Source organism: Cygnus atratus, chromosome 2 (assembly GCF_013377495.2).
Source record: "Cygnus atratus isolate AKBS03 ecotype Queensland, Australia chromosome 2, CAtr_DNAZoo_HiC_assembly, whole genome shotgun sequence".
Lineage (NCBI taxonomy): Eukaryota > Metazoa > Chordata > Aves > Anseriformes > Anatidae > Cygnus > Cygnus atratus.
Genome location: NC_066363.1, coordinates 16,152,306 through 16,171,645, shown reverse-complemented (window position 1 = coordinate 16,171,645; position 19,340 = coordinate 16,152,306). Strand labels below are relative to the sequence as shown.

The 19,340-nt window shown below is 40.4% G+C and overlaps 1 protein-coding gene across 6 annotated transcripts in view; it reads left to right on the top strand.

Annotated features, from left to right (window-relative positions):
• SVIL (supervillin) overlaps positions 1–19,340 on the top strand; it is a 137,737-nt gene that overhangs the window by 56,958 nt on the left and 61,439 nt on the right. For all 6 annotated transcript variants that reach the window (XM_035545202.2, XM_050708610.1, XM_035545204.2 and 3 more), the window contains 2 exons: positions 12,263–12,329; positions 17,509–17,600. Coding sequence is in view for 1 of the 6 variants with exons in the window: in XM_035545201.2 (XP_035401094.1) it covers positions 12,263–12,329; positions 17,509–17,600 (159 nt within the window). In the remaining 5 variants the exon portion in view is untranslated. The remainder of the gene's footprint in view (positions 1–12,262; positions 12,330–17,508; positions 17,601–19,340) is intronic.

Here is a 19,340-nt window from a genome sequence, read left to right as displayed (position 1 = left end):
ACTGGAGGAAGTGGCCTGCTTGGGGGAGTGTGTGAAAAAAACAAACTCTTCAGCCTTGATTTAAAGCAGAGGACTTGGGTGAGCCTTTAGCCTGTTCCTTAAGTGTCACCTTTGATGTGCATAGATTTTGCTGAAATTATCTTCCAATCCTCTTCTTGAAGAATTCAACAAGATCTTTACTACCTAGATCTGCACTGATCAGGTATAGCTGACAAACAGCTCTGCTTTGTTGTGAACAGTGAGAATACCATGCTTCCTAGTGAGGGTGACTTCTGTACCAACCAAGTATCCTTTTGCAGTTAAGATATTTAGTATATAGATATAAAAATGTTAATTCTTGTTTTTTTTCTTCATCTTTTTTCTTAATAACAGTGGAGAAAATACTGCGGTATTTCTAAACTGTCCCCAAAATAGGACAGTTTAGATAAATAAATTCTTAATGTCTGTGAGCTAAGATGGGAAAATGGGAGTGTTAGAATGGAAAAATGTCAACTGTTACTTTACCTCCATTTGAAATTAAAACTGCAAAAGTACAATAGCATCTAGTGTGCAGTTGCACAAATGGCCCTAAATTAACAGATGCCAAATAATTACCTGTGAGTGGCTTTTTGGATGTGTCTGACTTTATTCTCCTTTTTAACCAAAAAGAAAGACGGATTTCCCCCTGGTACTTTGGGTTTGTCAGTGTGTATTCTGAGAGACTAGAAAAATGTTGATGTTTTGAAATGCATTTCCTTTATAAAGTAGTGCAAGCCTGGTAGGTTTTCTCTCAGCCCAGCCTGGATGTCTGTGCAGTGTGACTGACTTGCATAGTCCACGGTGCTATTCTTCTTCATAAGACTTTGCTGACAGATCTGTCTAATGCATGCATGCAACAATCCATCTCATTGTTATTTAGTTTTATACAGCTTTCGCTATAAATATTAAATAGTAATGAGAACATACTGTGCTGCTGATCTAAGCAAATTGGACACAAAGTGAGTTAGCTTATTTTAGGACTACTTGTGTGTAATCATTTCTGACCCTTTTTTGAATGTGTCCCATTTCTTTGTATTATTGAAGCTTATTGGGTGAGAAAGCACTTTTAGCAGAAAATCAGCAGTTCTGAGCCAGGATCTGTGAGTGCATCTGGGCACAGCTTCAACCTGAGATGCTAATGGCTAAGCTTACAAACTGCCAGCGTGATTTACAGCTGTATTGTTCACCGTGCAGTATCTACAGAGTATCTACAGAGTTGGCCATATATGCTGTCACTTTGCCTCTTAATAGTATGAACCTAGGGTTTATTGCAGGAATAGGGCATACCTGTGGCGGTTTGGTTTCTTTCGGTGGAGTGATAATCATGGCTTCATTTAATCACTGTGTGTTGGAGATCTTTCTAGCTGTGAGAAACATTTGGTAAGTTCATCATTACCGCTAGCTGTCGTAGGCAAGTATTAAACCCTTACAGGGCAGTGCTTCTTCAGTACTTCAAAGCTGTTGTACTGAGTTTCCAAATTTTGAGGACTAAAAGTTTCCAGAACAATGGGCAGCGTCCCCCGTTTGTTCTCCAGTGCCTCCCACGTCCTCTGGAGACTTTGTGCCCTCTGCTGAAAGGGGACAGCCAGCCCCTGCAGCCCTCGGGCAGTGCACTCAGCGGGGCTGTTTCATTCAAGGCCGCAAAGCACTTAGAAGATTGGATGCTGATTTTAGAAATAACAAGGTACAAGCAGCAGTTGAATTGCCTTGATATTTTACTATACGGTGCCAGACAGGGACTGAAGTGCCCTGTCTGGCCTGAAGTACACTGTCTGCTCTGACGTGCAGCTCTGGGCGCCCCGGAGGGGGCTGGCAGCCCCACGGCGGAGGTGACCGCGCTCTGCCTGCTGGCTCCAGCCTTGGAGCAGGCTCTTTGCTTTCCTTGCAGACCCTGCACTGTGAAAGAGGATAAGATGGTGTCCAAATCTAGCATCTTGAAATGATGCTTAATGATGATTAACAAGGTGATCTTTAAGGTCCCTTCCGACCCGAGCCATTCTATGAAATTACCCTGGGAGAGGTGCGAAGGAAAAGCTAGTCAGAATTACAAGCGAGGCAGCAAGCAGCAGGAGCAGATTTTTTGCCAGGTAGTTATTTTGGGGAGAGTAGATCGTTACTTTTGAAGCCATCTGTCTGAATTGCAGCAAATCTCACTGTAACAGATCAACAGTGCTAAATAATTAAATAGCACTGTTCAAATGCCTGTCTGCTCCTTCCTTTCATCTAGTTCATTTGCTTCTCGTGCTCGACAAGTATCTGCCTGCTGTCAGGAGCCGTGAAGGTGGCTGTTTATACCCACGCTGCTGGCCTACTTCCGAGCAGTTCACGTAACGAGAAACCCCATTATTTCTCCGGCCCAGCGATCCTCAAACGGGCTGCATGGCGAGCTGCCAGCGGCTTTGTGCTGCCTCCCCCCGCCGCCAGCTATGGCCTCCTCTCCCACCCCGCGCTGAGGTGCGGCCCTCGCCCTGGGCACCCAAGGGTGGCGGAGGAGGGCTGGGGTGGCAAGTGAACCGCAGGGTGACCTACAAGGCAGCCACTCAACGCGCGTGTGGCCTTATTAGGCAAGCTGCGGTGGTGGTGTCTGGGGACAGAACGTGCTGGATGGCGGCGAGGAGCGCGCAGCCCCGATCCGATCCAGCCCAGACCCCAGGAGATGCGACCCAGTACCGCCGCGCCCGGAGGAGGCCGAGCTGCGTGTGGCAGATACCGGGAATCATGCTAGAGGCGGCTTAAAAAACCCTGCTGCGTAAACGTTCATAGCTGTAGCTCGCTTTCCTGAAGTGTTTTTTTCACAGGCTTGGCTGTAATCCTGAGATTCACGTTGTTATTCCGTACACCGAGTGCTTTGCAGTGCCCTCTCTTAAGAAGTCTGTTTTCGTTCTTTATTGTGCTGTGTGCTTTTAGAGAGACACCTGAACAAAGAGGAATGAGTTTTTTTTTGTGTGACTTCAGGACTGTTTCTCCACTCTTCTCGTGCAATTTTATGCCCTTTATTGGAAGACTGTATTTTATTGGCTAAAGGAACGGTCCTGTTCCCTGGAGAAGGGGAATATTGGCACCCGTTGCCTGCACACAGACCAGGACTTGACTAGGTTTCATCATACCCACCTCATAAAAACTGATTTTTATGTGGAAGAAGGCTTTAAAAAAAAAAGGCTGTGTGTTATTCCTTTAGTGAAATCCCCCCAGACCTTGTCAAGTACAGTACAGCCAGGTGCTGCGCGGGCTTCCTGTGCAGCTCTGGTAAAGCTCCTCAGATCTGACTGGTGATTACCTCGCTATTAGTGATCGGTGCCCTGCCGAGCACTGCACACACTTGTGGTTTTTGTAGGGCGCTTGAGAGCATGTGAGGACAATAAAGAAATAAAGAGAAAAGGTCCTAGCTGCTACGAATTTAAACCTGCTCCCTAGACAAGTTGCTCCAGAACTGCAGCATCACTGCTAACCAGGTTTTCTTTCCTCATGATTTTTTGCTTAGCTGTGCTGGATGCAAATTAAGCCTTGTATGTGTGCTTACTCACTGTGACATTATTTTCAGTGACAGAGCTTGTAGCAAAGTTAGCCCACCTTGACCGTCAGCACTAGAGCAAAACACATTTTATGCTTTTTTTTTTTTTTTCCTTTATTGAATATTTAATTTTCTGAGAAAGTATTGCAACATGCTATAAGCAGGATGGGAGCTGGGGTCATAGGTTTGGTGTCTGCAAGGTTGCTGTCTGCCTGAGGCTTAAAAATGATGGTTATATTTCAAGGTAAATATGCAGGAGTGTTAAGTGGCCTGTGAAATGTCACATCATTGTGGTAAACAAAATTGACGCTTTCCTTAGATGACTATTGAGAACAGCCAAAGAACTTTGTTATAAATTCTTTCTTGTGGTATGCACTCCTCTCTGCTCCCTTATTGGGCTTTTACTTGCGAGCAGAGATGCAGTTCAAGAGCAGCCAGGAGGAAGCTCCGTAGCATAGCTGTGCTTTTAGTGTCACTTAGCTGCCCAGGGCCACTTGCCACTGCAGGGAAGGAGACAGCCTTGTGCTGGGAATGTTGTGCTCAGGAGACTGAAGAGACTGGAAGTGTCAGAAGATGGAGAAACCTGTCCTAGAAACCCCAACAACTTGTTAGGAGGACAGGAGCCCTGCAGGCAGTCTCTCCCAACAGAAGCTTGTACCCTTGGTCATTGCAACAGCTTCCACCCTGTTAGTAAATAAGAAGCTGCTGCTTGTGGCAAGACTTCATTGCAGAGTGCTCACAGAAGCTGACCCCATGCCTCCACAATCTGAACCGCAGCTTCTTTACAGTGGGCCATGATGTGAAATGCTCTCAGTCATTATTTGGCTAGGTAAAAATGCTTCTTCCTCAAAGTCCTTGGGCTGCTTTGTCACATAAATTGTCCATGCTGCTGGGACAGGAGATCCTGCCTTATCCCTCATTTCCAGCCATTTGCTAAGTCCATCCCTGACCATGGCATGGTACACATCTGACATGTTCTTTTACAGTTTCAGGCTCACAGACAAACAGGTCTGACTCAATTTGGATAAGCTCTGTGCCATCTCTGGTCTATCTGATTACAGAAGCGTAAGCAGTGTGTGGCCTTTCAACTTCATTTAAGGAGCTGGTGTAGGCTTATCCTACTGTTAAACAGGAAAACCCTGAAGATCTTTAAATTTGCTAGTCTTGACATACAGTTTCATGAACAGTGATACAAGATGTGGGAATATCAGGGGAAATTACCTTCATGTTTCTTATTCTGAAAATGTGTTACGAGATTGAAAGGTACCAACATCTCCCTTTAGGAGCAATTCACTGCTAAAATTAATGGTTCGAGTGAGATTTTGTTAAATCTGAAATAGTAATCAGACTGATTTTTTTTCTTTTTAGTATGTATAGAAAATACCTGTTGTTCTCCCATTTTCCAGTACAAGAGTAAATACTCAGTAACAAAAAAATTCATATTCTTTTTAAACACATCTGTCACGTTATACTCAAAAAAATTTAGTCCTCTTTATGACTCTAACTAATCAGCTTTTTTGCTCTGTGCATGTGACCTGTTTTAAATTGTCACACAGGTGCTACAATGCTGCAGTTTACCAGAAGACTTGTCCAAAACATAATCAGCAGTCAAGCAGCAGGCATCATCTTGACAGAATCATTTTTCAAAAACTTTTGCACAGTGAAAATGAGAAAAAGCAAAGTGAAAAGGATTAAACTTGATTCCTATTGGAGGGATGGTAACATGTCAGGAAACTTTATCTTGGTTTAAAAATCTGTACAAATGGCCTCCCTTTAGGAAATGAGAATATTGCTTGCCTGTGTACATGGGGTTTGGGTAGAGAGGACAAAATTGACTGGCATTGCCAATCCCAGATATGTCTTGTATTTGCAAGCAAGGATGCCAGTGATGCTTGCACATGTCTTGAGACAATAACTTGCTGTTAAGTGAATATGCTACTTAAGAAATCTTCTGTTAGACTTTTGACATGTATTTTAACTTTGGGTTAAATTACTTCTTGTAATTACTTCTGCCTTGGCAGAAGTTGCTGGAAGGTGGGGGAAAGAGGAAATAGGAGAGGCTCTTCCAGTACCTCCTCACTTACCTTTGGAAGTCCAAGTCTGCATGCTAAAAAGTGGCAGGGTATGCTTGGGGTGTGTGTGTGGCCTGGAGTCTGGGAAAGGTCAGGTGGAGTGATGGAAAAGAGTGGGCTGCTCTAGCCCTCCTTTTTAACCCTCATTCCTGAGATCTTCCACAGCATCTCAGATCTCAACACAGCTCTCAGGGTATTGCTATTCCAAGTGCACTCTCTCCTTGTCCAGGAGCGGAAAAGAGCAGTGGAATAAAATTCATGAGCTCCTTTAGACCTCTACGCATGAAGTGTGGATGCAAATATTATTTCATCATCTTGTTTATATAGATCATCTCAGTTTTCCATGCTGCTCAGAATCCTGTTTACCTAACTAGCACATTTGCTGAAAGTTTCTTTGCAATCACTGTAGTGTTTTTTTCCCCCTCAGTGTTCTTGATTTTTTTTTACTTTATTTTTAGACTTCTTTCAAACAGCTGTCATGGGCTTCTTTGATTTTTGTTTTTATGATAACTGCAAGTCATAACAAAGTATCTGGTTCTCCTTATTACACAGGAACCTATCTAAATATAAATTCCTAAGTGATCAAAATTTAGAAAGAAAAAAGACTTGATCTTAGTGGGACCTGATTCATAACTCTTCAGTGCTTTGGGGCTGGCAGCCCTGTAAGTTGGGAACAGCTTTGCAAGCCGTTTAAACTCCAGCTTTGATTACAATGATTAGTTTTGCCAGACAAAAGGAAGATATTTTCCTTCTCTTCCTGTGGGAAGCTTCGGAACAACATTTAGCTGCCAGCTGGTCTTTCATGAGCGGTCTCAGATTGGAAATGTATGCATGTTTAACCTCTAGCTCTTTGCCCAGATGACTGCAAACTTAGCTTCCAGCTGGGTTTGCCCCCCTTTCCAACAGCCGAACTGTTGTTCTCTTTTTTGTTTGCTTATGTTGGAGGCCACAAATGCTCAAGAATTAATCATGGCAGGGAGGACAAGAACATTACTACTGATTTGTAACTCAGACTTGATAACGTCGTTTGGCTCAGCATCCTTCTGGGTCCTGCAGACTGGATCGCTTTAAAGGAGAAAATACTCTTCCTCCTTCCTTCATCAAGTGCTTGGAGATGGATTTCTTCTCTTCTGGAAAAGACTTTCTCTCAAGCCCACTGTTTCCAAACAAGCAGCAAAAAAACTGAATCCAAGGCTTCCTTTTTTTATACCATTGTTTGACACTGCTGACATACTGTTCTTACCAAGGTATCTTCTCCACTCCCAAAGCTGGTTAAGGGTCAGTACAGAGACCTCTCCTGCAACAGCAGACCCCTTTGACCCTTATGACTTTAAGACTTAATATTGGAAGCAGTATTGGCACATACACTTTGTCCTGAGGTGAAGCAGAAGTAACTCTGGGGGTCACAGATTGTGCACAGTATCAGGAGCTTTTCTGTCTTTCCACAGCTCTGTGTGATTTACCTTCTGTACCTCCTTCACCAGACAGGTGAAGGCCTAGCAGAGGTCCTGCGGGTAGGGCTTTCTGTCTGGGCAGCCGTGAGCTATTGCACCAGCTCAGCTATCAGGTCTAACTTCTTTTCCAACCCTTCTAAAGATCGCAGCCATGAGATTTATCAAATGAGTGTTATTTATCTGTGCTTTATGAAAAACAGTTCCCTTACTGTGTACCAAATGAGTTACAGGTGCTTAAAAATGCTACAGGTAGTAATGCATCCACTCACCAGATCAAGCAAGAAGTATTCATATGAGCAGGGTTCAGAAAGAAGGGACCTTTTTGGACCTGGGCATATCTTTTATTGGTTCACCTGCAAAGATACTGGTCCACAGTGTCCAGAGTAGATGTTACCTGCAGATTCTTTGTTATCTCTGCACTCGCTGTCTCATTTGTGTGTTTTAAGCGTGTCAGCACTTAGGTCTAGACTATAAAGTGGATTTTCAGGTTAGTGGCAAATTTGGACAAGTGTCGACAAATGACATGTTTTGTTCCTGCTTTTATATTTTCTAGGCCTGAGTACAGCTGGTGCAGAGGGCATAAAAGTGTTTGCGCCACTTGTCCTGTGTGATAGTGTGGTGAAGTGGTTAGAGTTAGATGCAAGAGCCAGTAAGGTTACAGGCAAAGGACAAAACGCAGCGTGTAGTTTCAGATACTTTTGATCAGAGTTACTACTTGGGGAATCGGGAGCTTCAATGACAGATCCCAGGTCTTGGGCTACGCTTGCCTTAAGGAGTTCTGTATGGTTGAAAGGCTCACAGCCAATATTTGTGCTTCTGTTAAGGCCACTCTAAGATTATTCACATTTAAAAATAAATAAAAACAGCAGTGACATTAGACAATATGGAGTGCATATTCTTACATCCATTGCAAAAACTTGTTTGCGCAAAAAGCTGTAGTTGTGATGGCCTAGACAGGCTAAATACAACTTCATGGTGAGCCAACAAAAAATCAGTAGTTTTCTGAGAGATTATGGTTTTCACTTGTGGTTCACCAGTCTCTTTCACAGCATTATTGCTTATATTTTGTCTGTTCCAAGCATGGATTGGGGTCCTGTTATACCAAATATCATAAAAATGGGTAAGCAAAGTCAAGAACTTCAGTCCTGTGTTTGTAGACCATCTCGTCACTGTCCTAACACCCCCAGCTTTGCATTGAGTTTTCCACCGATGCTGGCTGAAATCCTTCTGAAGGGAAGAAGTGTGTTTGGGGCAGGGAAGCTAGCAGGCAGTCACTGCCTTTGGTTGGCTGGCTGGGGTTAAGCGTGCGGATCTGTTGCAGTTAGGTATTTAACGTGCTTTGTGGGTGATCAGGTAGTTCGGTGGGGAAGATCGAGCCAGGGTTATTGCACCATTTTGAGCAAACACTTCCAGACTTTCCAAAAGGAATCCGACTCCTCGCTTGGATCCAAAATCCATCGACTCCGTTTAATAAAAAAAAATGGTAGCTAGACAGACAGTATTTGTGCAATTTTACACCTTCTGTCTCAAATTAAAATATTTTGAGTTGCGGTGTCTGTTCTTAAGTTCCCGCCCCCACCAGTAATTTTGCTCATATGTTATCCATAAATCTTGTCTATTTTAAACGTTCCAACTAATAGTTGGGCAAACGTTTAGCATAATGATATGATTAACAGAGTCCATTTTTTGGCAGCCTGGATACTGTTTTTCTTCAGCAAGCATTGCAGTTTATCCTGGTCAGAGATAGGAAGAAATTATTCTTCTTTTTGGAGGATTTTTTTTTTAAATATGAGGATTTAGGGGTTCTGCATTCACTTTGCAGGAATATAATGTGTGATTTGGCTGGATCTTTGAAGTGGTAATATTATAAATCTTCCAATCACCATTGCCCAATCTGTTTTAGCATTCATGTGCCTAATTTCTGTTTGTAATCTGATTACTGGCTTGAGCTGCTCCAGCTTGCAGCCTATTGCTATGCATTTACTGTACTCCCTGGGACGCGATAGCCTGACAGCTCCAGTCCTGTGCTATGAAAAATCTCTACACGATATTGCTAAGACAGGCCCAAGGGCTGTGGCTGGTGGAGAATTAGCTGCTATTGTAGTTTCTCTTTGCTGAATCCTTTGTTTGTGCAACCATGTTCAGAAATCCTTGGATCTCCAGCTATTTGGGAAATGTTAAATACTCTGAAGAGCAAGGTAAGAAGAGTTCAAAGTAGATAGGAGAAAATGTAGTTCATTTGCGTGCTTTTAATCTCTCTTGTGTGCTTGTATGTGTAAATATTGTTTGGCTGGATCTCCTACAGCTACATTAGCTACTTTACTGATCAGTATTCAGTTAGTCACCGAGGCTGTTTCATTATTTCCTAAAGGACACTTTTGAAAGATCCGATTAGATGGATCTTCTAATTAGCTTAGCTTGCTACCGATTTAGGGCCTTTAAATATACTAAATAACAGTGGAAGGTTGTATCTGATATATATATATATATATATTTAAATTCAGCATTTTTAATTTCCTATGTATTAATCTGGATATGGATAGTTGTTTTATCTGATAGTTTGTACCTGGGAGGGAGTGGGGGGGGCTAGACCAACCAAATGGTTAAACTTATGCGCAAGTTTGATTTAGTAAATATACTCTTAAATACAAGTATTTAAAATTATTTTAATGGGGTTACGTGCACGTTTATATTTCTTCAGTGAAAGAAAGGACAAAATGCTGTTGCAATCATTTTCCTTCTGTGTTTGAGGTACTATGAGGGTTTTTTAAATTAACCATTGAAATGAGACTGTTAAACTGATGTTTCTTTTGTGGGCTTATTTATTTTCTTTTGAAGGAGAATTGTTTTACGTTTTCTCCTGTGTTTGTATTTGATTTTAACGCTTCCATATTATAGTGAGTAAATTTTATTGGGCTTTAATCCTCCCACATGGGGTTTAATTAGAACAGGAGGAAATGCATAAAATATCAAAACTGTGTAGTAGAACATAGTTCTCTGGTTGGGTTTTCTGTTTATTTGTGTGTGGGATGAGAGCAGCTTGCTCTATGAAATATGACAGAGTTTTAATAGGTTTTGGAGGCATTATAAATGTGGTGTGTATGAATATTGCAAAATGTGTTTAATGGGTACCAAAAGTCAGAACGGCTTGTCTGCCCTGTCTTAGCAGCCCTTCTCCCTCCCTTCTTCCACCGAAGCAATGAAAGCTACTTTCTTCCCCTCTCACATCCCCTCTTTATTTTTGGCCAGGGTAGGGAGAATTTCTCTGTGGTCTACTTGTGGTTTTCATGGTGGACAGCTGTTTCAGTGCCAAAAACTATACGATGGGTGGTTATCCCGTTAGAATGGCTATAAATTTAAGATTTGCCTGGTTCTGGTTAGCTAAATCGATATTGAGCTGGGCTTTTTAAATTATTGCATACTGTTCTTACAGTAATGTAAAGCTGGCCTTTTTAGAGATACTTACAGTATGGAGTATTCTTTGCTTTTTACTGCTCTAGTGTAAAATACAGTGATTTATATACCATTCATACTGTTTTTCTTAAAATACTCTGTTTTAGTCTGACAAGATGTTTCTGTGTAATCTGTGTGCTTTATTCTCCATTTACTTGGAAAGAGAAACTGAATGTTAACAAAAACAGGAAAAAGTTGCTTATTAAAGCTGAAGAAAGCTATTAGCAAAATCGCTTGAAATTTTTCAGTGACTTGTAGCAAATGCATAAAAAATGCCCTTTTGCATGTTTTAGTCTCTTATAAAGAGCTTTATACAGAGCTTTATAAAAGCTGTTAAAATTATCTTTTTTCTTTTTCCGTTTCTTTTTTAATCTGTGTACCTGGTGAGGTGGCAGGGGGAAAGAAGTGGAAGAGCAAAGGAAGGAGTAAAGTTTTGAAAGGCATAGAGAAAAGATACATTTTTTAAATTAAGGCTCATGTTGTTTGCTATAATAAGCTTCATAAAACCTTTTTTGCAAAAATAATAAACATTCTACCTAGATTTTAAAATGTTTTTTGCTTGCAAAGTAAATTTAATTTATTTTAATAACACAAGACTATGTTACAAAATGTTGTTGCCCAGTTAACTCTTCCTTTAAATAGTTAAATCTGAATTCTGCATTAGAGTAAAAGGAATGTTGCTGCTTTTGAATTGTTTAGAAGTTTTTGACTGAAAAATAAGGTGATCACTATGTCAGTGAACAGTTGTTTATTAATTTTGGGTCTTAGAGTAGCTGACTTAACGCAGATGGAGACCCAAAGCCATTTTCCCATTGGGAGTACATTTTTAGTAGCTTCATGTGTTTTTCAGCAGCAGTTACAGACAAGGCTGCCCTGCTTCCTGGCTAGCAGTTGTGTAAGGTCTCTTAATAGTGTCAGCATTGCTGAATGGAGGCGCCTGGTACTTGGAGCACTGGTCCCCCTTGCTGCTGGTCATCATTTATAGACCCTATGATGGTGCTCCTGACTGAAAAATTGAAGAAGTCAAATCTGGGGATGGAGATGGGAGATTTCTGAATCAAAGCAAGCAACAGGCAAGGTTTGGGAACTGGTGGTTTTGTAATACACTACATCCTTCTTGAATTTCAGGTTGTATCTCATGTGATTTTGCTCTCAGCATAATATGTAATGTGTTCCACTCTGATAACAAACAAGTCCTAAGGTTATTCAGAAGAAATAAATAAATGGGAGCTTGCAAACAGTGGACAACCTTCAGAAATATTTTTGTCATGGATGGTGTGATAATGTTGCAACAAATCTTCAGCTGGGCATCTCTGATTTCTGCAGTGAATATGCAGTTTTGATAGTATTGCTAGGCTGCAGCCAAAAAGGCTCTTGCTGCTTGCTGCATTTTTCATTATCAGAGTGCTTTATAAACGTATCTACTGGCCATTTTATAAGCAGGGAAACTGAGTCAAGCGGTTTAAATGATAGCCTCAGGCTGCAGTGCTACACTGAATACTAGGATTAGAACAGCAGAAGCTTCACCGCTTTATGGAACTGCCGTATGTTTTACTGTCTGTACTTATTTTTGCAAAGGTTTGGTTTACCCCCACCTTGGGCATGCCAGCCCATGCTCCTTTGACTAGAGGCAAGGCCTTTGTACAGCCTTTGCCAGGGGAAAAGGACTATTATTGGAAATTATAGGCTAGTTTCTTAAAAGTTCCCCATTTATTAAAGCATCTTCACTATGTTATTTTTTTTTTCTTTCACAGATTTTAGCAAAGGAAACTCGGTTAGATTTAAACCTTCACGATTGCTCCAAAGGAAGAGAGCGTTAAGGTAAGGTCAAGTTTGTCTTCCTAGTGAAGATGACCACTTGCATAACTGTATCTTGCAGTCATTGCTTGAATCTACACTTACTTCTTTGTCAGGAAAGATGATTCTTGGTCGTCTCATAAGACCAAGCTTTGGTGGATGCTCTGAACAGTTATTGAAAACACCAGCTGCCTCCTAAATAATTGTGTGAAAATTTACGACAGGTACTGCCAAGGGAAGAGTCCTGCTCTGCACTCAGCCTCCTGCCACAGCAGTGCCCCTCTTTTCTTAAAAGGCACGGACACAGTACAGACATTTAGTGAACCAGCTTGGAAAACTGATCTGTCTAACAAATAAGGTGGTTGAGGTGGGGGGAATTCTTCTCCAGCTGTGCAGGCAGCTTTGTCAGCACATGGGAGGGGAGCTCACGGAGATGAATGGGGGGGTGATGTGTCCGCTTCCATGCAGGGCAGTGCTGCCTCATGCCTGCAGGCTCAGGGTGCGGTTCCACGAGGCCGGGTAAGGTGACACAGTTCACAGTTAAGCAAGGTGGCAGGTCGTGTTCCCTCTCTTTTCCCATCCTTACTCCGATTGTTCTCTGGTTTCCACTTTCATGCTTGCTGGACTCATGCAGTGCAGAGCGGAGGGGAGGTCAGGGAGCTGGGAATTGCCCCTTGCCCTAGAAACCAGCCGTTTGCTGGCTCACCCAGACTCACATTTGCAAACATCCTCACAGTGGGACTCCCCATCAGCTTTTCTTCCTCAGCGTTTCTGATTCTCTGCCATGCTGTGTCTCTTAGGCACTGGAGAGAAAGATAGGGAATATGTGTAGGAGACACATCATCTTACAAAAGGCAGGTAGGGGAAAGTCAAAATAAGACTAGGGGAGAAGGATGCAACCATGGAGCAGATCTGTTATTTAAGAATCTAGAGAAGGAAATTCTCCTGGAGGTAGAGCAAGAGAAGAATAATGCATGCCAAGCACCTATCTGGCAGGTGCACAAGTGGATTGTCATGCATGTCTTTCAATCACAAAATCTCACTATATCCCATAGCTTTAACCCAGATGGCAGAGCAGCGTTACTAGTGGCATTTGGATCAAACTCCTGCTTGCTTCTGGGCATGTAACTAGGTTAGTGGGACAGCTATTTAGAAACTGTATGCTGCCACTGCAGCAGAAGGAGTTTTCAGACTGGAATCCCTGATGTATAGAAGGAGCCTGCATTTGGGAACCTGCAGGAGCAGTGTAACTAGTAGATAATCTACTGATGCCACATTATATATTGTTTTTAAAGAAAAACTATTGAAGTTGTGAAATGCTGTTGTCTGTGTTTTAATAGGAATCATATGAAATCCTGAAAATTGAGGAGTATGAGTTCCTTGGCAACCTCAGGCCGAACCACACGCAAATCGCATGTGAAACAAGCTTGTGGGACCTCATGCTGTTGATTGTATTTCAGGAACCATACTCATGGGCTATAGCCCCGGCAAGCAAAGGAGGAGGAGTTGCCCTTTCAGTAGTCAGTTTTAGCAGGGACTTTAAGAAGAGGGCATTCTTTCATGTTTCTAAAACCTGGTTTGTTTGTTTTTTTGATTTAGAGAAACCCAAGTATGCCTTAAATTATTTTTGTAATGAATGCTCATAGCCTAGCTGTGGAGCGCAGAAGCTCCTGATGCTGCTGGTCAGAATCTGCACCTACATTTGTAACATGACGTGAGAAATTAAGGAAAACGAAGTTGAGTAGATACAGTTGAGATACTTATAAAACAGAGCTGTTGATGAGTTTGAAGGTACAGTATACCTGGCAGTCTAAGTCTGACTGACTTTGTACAAGCAACTATATTGATGATTAAACTGTTCCTTTATCAAATAAACTAATAAAACAAGGAGATATCTAGCTAGCTCTCTTTGAGGGGAAAAAGGGAAGTCTTGCTGAGGAATTACTTATGAGCAGATATTTTTTAAAAACCCTTTTGAATAATTTCCTGAAATTATTTCTTTTAAAACTACTTGGAATTACTCCAACATCATTTTGACTCAATTTAGATTCCTAATGAACGTTCTTTTTGAATATGTGACATGTCATAAATACACTTACTTTCATTCTTAGAACTAATTTTATATATGTATCTATAAATAGGCAATTGCTTGGATTAACTGTATCATCTTCAGAACAGTGCTCTGTCCCTGAATTCTCTGTGCAAATGAAAGCAATGTAATTGATGCATCAGTTGAAGACATTTTTTTCTAATGTGTCAGTTTTTAAAACAAGCAATGTCCCTTGCGCCAGTGTGAGCAAGTGGGCGTGCAAAAATGCCTCTGAAGAGAAAAAGCAAAAATTCTGTGGATAAAATGGTCACTGTGTGAAAACAGCTAATCATTAAAATAAATGAATAACTGTTGAAAGTCTGTCCTGAGGGGAAGGAGAAAGGAGGGCATAAGGGAAACTGAAGGGACTTTCAAAAAGCAAGTAACCTGTGATGTCATGTAGCCCAGCAAGGGTTAAGCTTAAGAAGTCTGTAATTATTAAAAGAACTTGAATGAAATCTGCCAGTGAGCAGAGGCTGGAAGCCACCCTCAGTACAAAGGAGGAGGAAGCTCACATGCAGGAAGAACTGGATGACCTTGAGTAATAGAAAAGGGATGTAATGTAATAATACTAAGTGCACAGTTGTACATTGGGGGCTGATAAATTTTTCTGTCACTTGCAACTGATGAAAGCAAAGCCTTGGCATATTAGTTTCTCATGCAGGATTGAGCAACCCATACAGTGTAGTTATAAAAAGGCTAACATGTTGTAGACCCCAGCACTCATCTGGCTGGTCCTACAATAGTGCTTTCTCCATTAGAAGTCATGATTTTGCAAGACACTAGTGAGACCCAGCTCTGGAATCAAGACTTTCCAATTCTGGTCACCATATTAAAAAAATAAAAGACTTACAATTGAGAATAAGTAGAGAATATTTTTTAAAACGATCAATCAAATGGAGAGCCTGTCTTGAGGAGACTGAGTAGATGTGGAAAACTTCTGTTAAAAAAAAAAAAGTAAAGTAACCAACTATACTGGCAGGAGAACAAATGCATGTAAACCCAGTGAAAGACTTTTAGGCTACGATTAAAAGCTCTCTATCTTCAGAGTCCCTGGAACAATTTGAATAAAGGGTGAGGGGAAACCAAACTAGTTTACAATATTTGAAATTTTGTTGAAGATCCACAAGCAATCCAATAATGTTATTCCTTTTTATAACCAATGGGCTACTAACAGTCCTGATTCTGTATGTTTTTTTCCTTGGAAATTCATGTGTGACACAGGCACAGTGGTGGATATTAGTGCACAGTTAATTTAAACAGGGATTTTGCTGCATGAGTGAATGTTAGGAGTCCTGTGTTAATGGAAACTTGAGGTATTGCACTGTTGTCACAAGCATTACAGAAGCAACTGGAGATGCTGCCAAATAAACCCCAGGTATACCAAAGTCGTAAGTTGGGTCCCTCAACACTTGGAGACAAGTCTTAAGTAATAAAAAATGTTTTGACAACATAGATTTTGATTCTGATTTATGGCCATAGTGCAGTCTTATTCACATTTTTCAAAGTCATCCTCAGCCAAAAGGAGTAGAAACTGGTTTCATATGGAAACTGGTAGTCCCTCAACCTTGGGGTTCTCAGTAAGAAAATAACATACTGTGAGGCTGATAAAAGCCATGAGTGCTTGCAGTGAGGGGTTAGGCACATGGAAACTTGCAGTTAATTGTCTTAGTCTCTGCCCAGTCTCAGATGACACATGCACCCATTTGCTTGTGGCCACTACCTGATATATATATTTTAAGTTCCATTAAAGTGTTTTCACCCTGGATGGATGCACAGTCTTCTGTAATGGACAGCTTATTGCCACTATTAATCTTCTATTTGATATTGCTTTTCTGTGGGGGCTAGCATTGCTTCTCTTGGCAGCACCTGGAATAATTTCTTTAAGTGCAGTTATTGGAGACAATTTGCAGCAGGTGGCATGGTGCCTGGATGTGACACAGCCCGGTTTCCTTATAGACATTTCAAGAGTTTAATTCTCTCCACAATGTCTTCTAACAAGGGAAGATTATTTGTAAATGATTAAGAAGCAAATATTTCTTGGAGTTAATGTAGAATATTATTGGTCATTATATTTAAGACTTTTCAATGAGAAATTTTCATCTGGAATAATGACTAAAAAAAAAAAAAGACAATTTCTTCTTTTCTACCAAATATCCTTGATGAAAGGGTATTCAGCTGATTCAAAACAAACAAAAAATTTAAAAACTGTCCTAAGAAAGGATTTTCCAGTAGTAAAGCTCTGTAATTTATCTCGTCAGAATGACAGCAATTTGTATAGTGCATCACTTCCATGATAAAATGAAGAGCCTAGAATCACTGTGGGGTTTTATATCTTACACCTGTCTACATAATTTACTAAAGGTCTTAAGACTAGTATATTTTTTCTATGCCTGGTTGGGATAGATTAGAAGTCGTAATGGCAGAATACAGCAGGTCTTCATCCATTTTTAATAAATGGAGAATAGATCTCATTTTGTTTACCCACAAGGAGAAATACTCTTTCCAAAAAAAAAGTCATTGTAGACAATTAGCATCTGTGGTAGAGCATTATTACAATACTTCCATTTTAGAGTTAGAATTTGTATGTTTAATGAACATATTTAAAGAGATTTTTATCTTATCTAAATAGGCATTTTTGCTGTTTTGAAGTGACGAGGTATAAAACTGAATGACCTGCTCATATTACTGTATTATGAGCCAAATAATATCCAGAGATCAGAGCAGTAACAACAACAGGGCAGTCATGCAGAAGGCTTCTAGGTGTAGTGTACATACAGTACTGTACTGCATCTGATGAAATATGTTTTAGTATTTATGGAGAATCATTCTATGTAGATTATTTCAAATGTAATTACTAGTAGAGCATTTTGAAAGCAGTCTCTGGTCAGTAATTTAATGCAAAAATGTGTCATAGTCAGTTCCAAATAAGTTTCAAATTATGTTGGGTTTGGCTTTGTGAGTTTCTTGGGGTTGTTTCTTATTTCGTTCTTATGGAAAGTATTTTCTTCAGTATCTCTGCTAAAATATCTTGCAGTAAATTGGTTACATCTTGGCTTTATTTGATTTGTAGCAGAAACAGCCACAGTTCTGTAAACCAGATGTTGCTTTCAGTTTTCAGAAGGAGTTCTCATTTGAAGATAAAGAAGAACTTGCAAACAGCACAAAGGATATTGATGCTAATCTCTTAGCAGTACTTCCAAAAGGTAGGTAAGGGAGACATGTTATGAGCACAAGTGATAATTTAACAGCATATGAAATTTAGTCTATTCAAGTGCACAGCACAGTTAAAATCACTTAAGCACAGCTGTTTTGTAAATGGGTTTTCCTTGTGAAGTATGATAGGGGATGAAATGGGATGAATCACAATGCTCTTTTACAAGGCTTTGTTATGTCCCTGCTTCATAAGGCTCAGTTTTGTTTAGCTAGTTTTAAATAGGTTAAAAAGTGGTTGAAATTCAAAACTTCAGAGAGGTAATCTAAGTAGATTAGTACTGAATTCAAAGGCATTAATTTGGCTTGTAGTCGTAGCTCTTTCCAGTCACCCCCAGTGGTTGGTAGAATCACTGTTTACATGAGTAACTGACTACACACAGAATTTTAATCTTGCATGTACTACATAAGGTACATTTTGTTGTTAATGAGACCATTTTGGAGAAAAGTAGACCAGCAGTATTCCCAACACTCTTACCACTAACTCTGTTAAACAATTCAGCAGGTGGGTTGTGGCTAGCTTTGTGACTTGAGCCATCCAAGAACTTTTGTTTACAGTAGGTAGTAAATCTCACAATAGCCCAATTATTCTAGAAATAGCAACTCTGGCATAACATTGTTTATAAGCAAGAAAAATAGCTCAAATATCCTGTCTCTCATAGATTTTTTTTTCTCCTTAAACTGCTGAAGAAATAAAACAGCTGTTTTTGTTTTCAAATTTCTATCTTACTTTGAATAACTTATGAAGAAAACATCGCTGCCATCTTTATCTTTTGATACAGTTGAGGTATTGGAGAGAATTGAAATTCTCTTTTATTATTTAGAGGAAATCACAATCTTTTTGGAAGTAGTTATTGACCAGTAAAGGATGGCATTTGAAGGAGGAGCTCCATGTAAATGGCATATTCCATTCACTCAGGCATGTTGTAGATCTTAGAACTTTGATTAAAACTGTGTTGTTGGAACTTTGATTAAAACTGTGTTTATGTTCTTTTGAAACTGATGGTATTTACCCTTTTCACACAAAATACAGGGCTGGATGCACTAATCCCAGTGAAATAGAACTAACTGGCTTTCTCTTTTGTGTCATTTGTTGCAGCTTACTTCTTCCAACATAACATTTAAGTAATATGCTTGCTCTTGTAGTATAATCATTACAAATGTTTAGAAAGAGATTTCGTTGGCATAGTGTTAGAATAAAATTGTATGCATTTATACAGTACAGACTACATGAGAGCACCAGCCAGTAAGAATAAATAGTCCCTTGTTACCCCGTGTACTTAGCTTCACAATTATGCTGGCCAAGATGGGCAGTAAGTTAATTGTGAGAGCCTTCACTTGAGAAATTTTCTCTGTAAGTCGTTTCTTAGTGAACTAGTTTCTATTTCGGGATGTCTCTTCTTTTCCTAAGATGTTATTCTTGTAATAAAGGCATCAGATAAAGGCATCAGACTAGACTCCAACAAAAGTTAGTAATGGGAGCTGATAGTTACGTTACTTGAGTCCAAGCACTTTGTGAAAATCTAGGCTATTTGCCCCATCTAGGGGTTAACTTTGGTCCACATTTGCATCTGCTGGAAAATGAGAGGAGTATATTTAATTTTCAACTGACAGGGACAGAACTAATGTTCAAAGAGTCTAGCGCATCACTGCCTGGAATTAAGCATTAAGCGTATTAGCATACCTCTGCTAGCATAAACAGAAGGTAAAAGCTTCCCCAGGCTGGTTTGTAG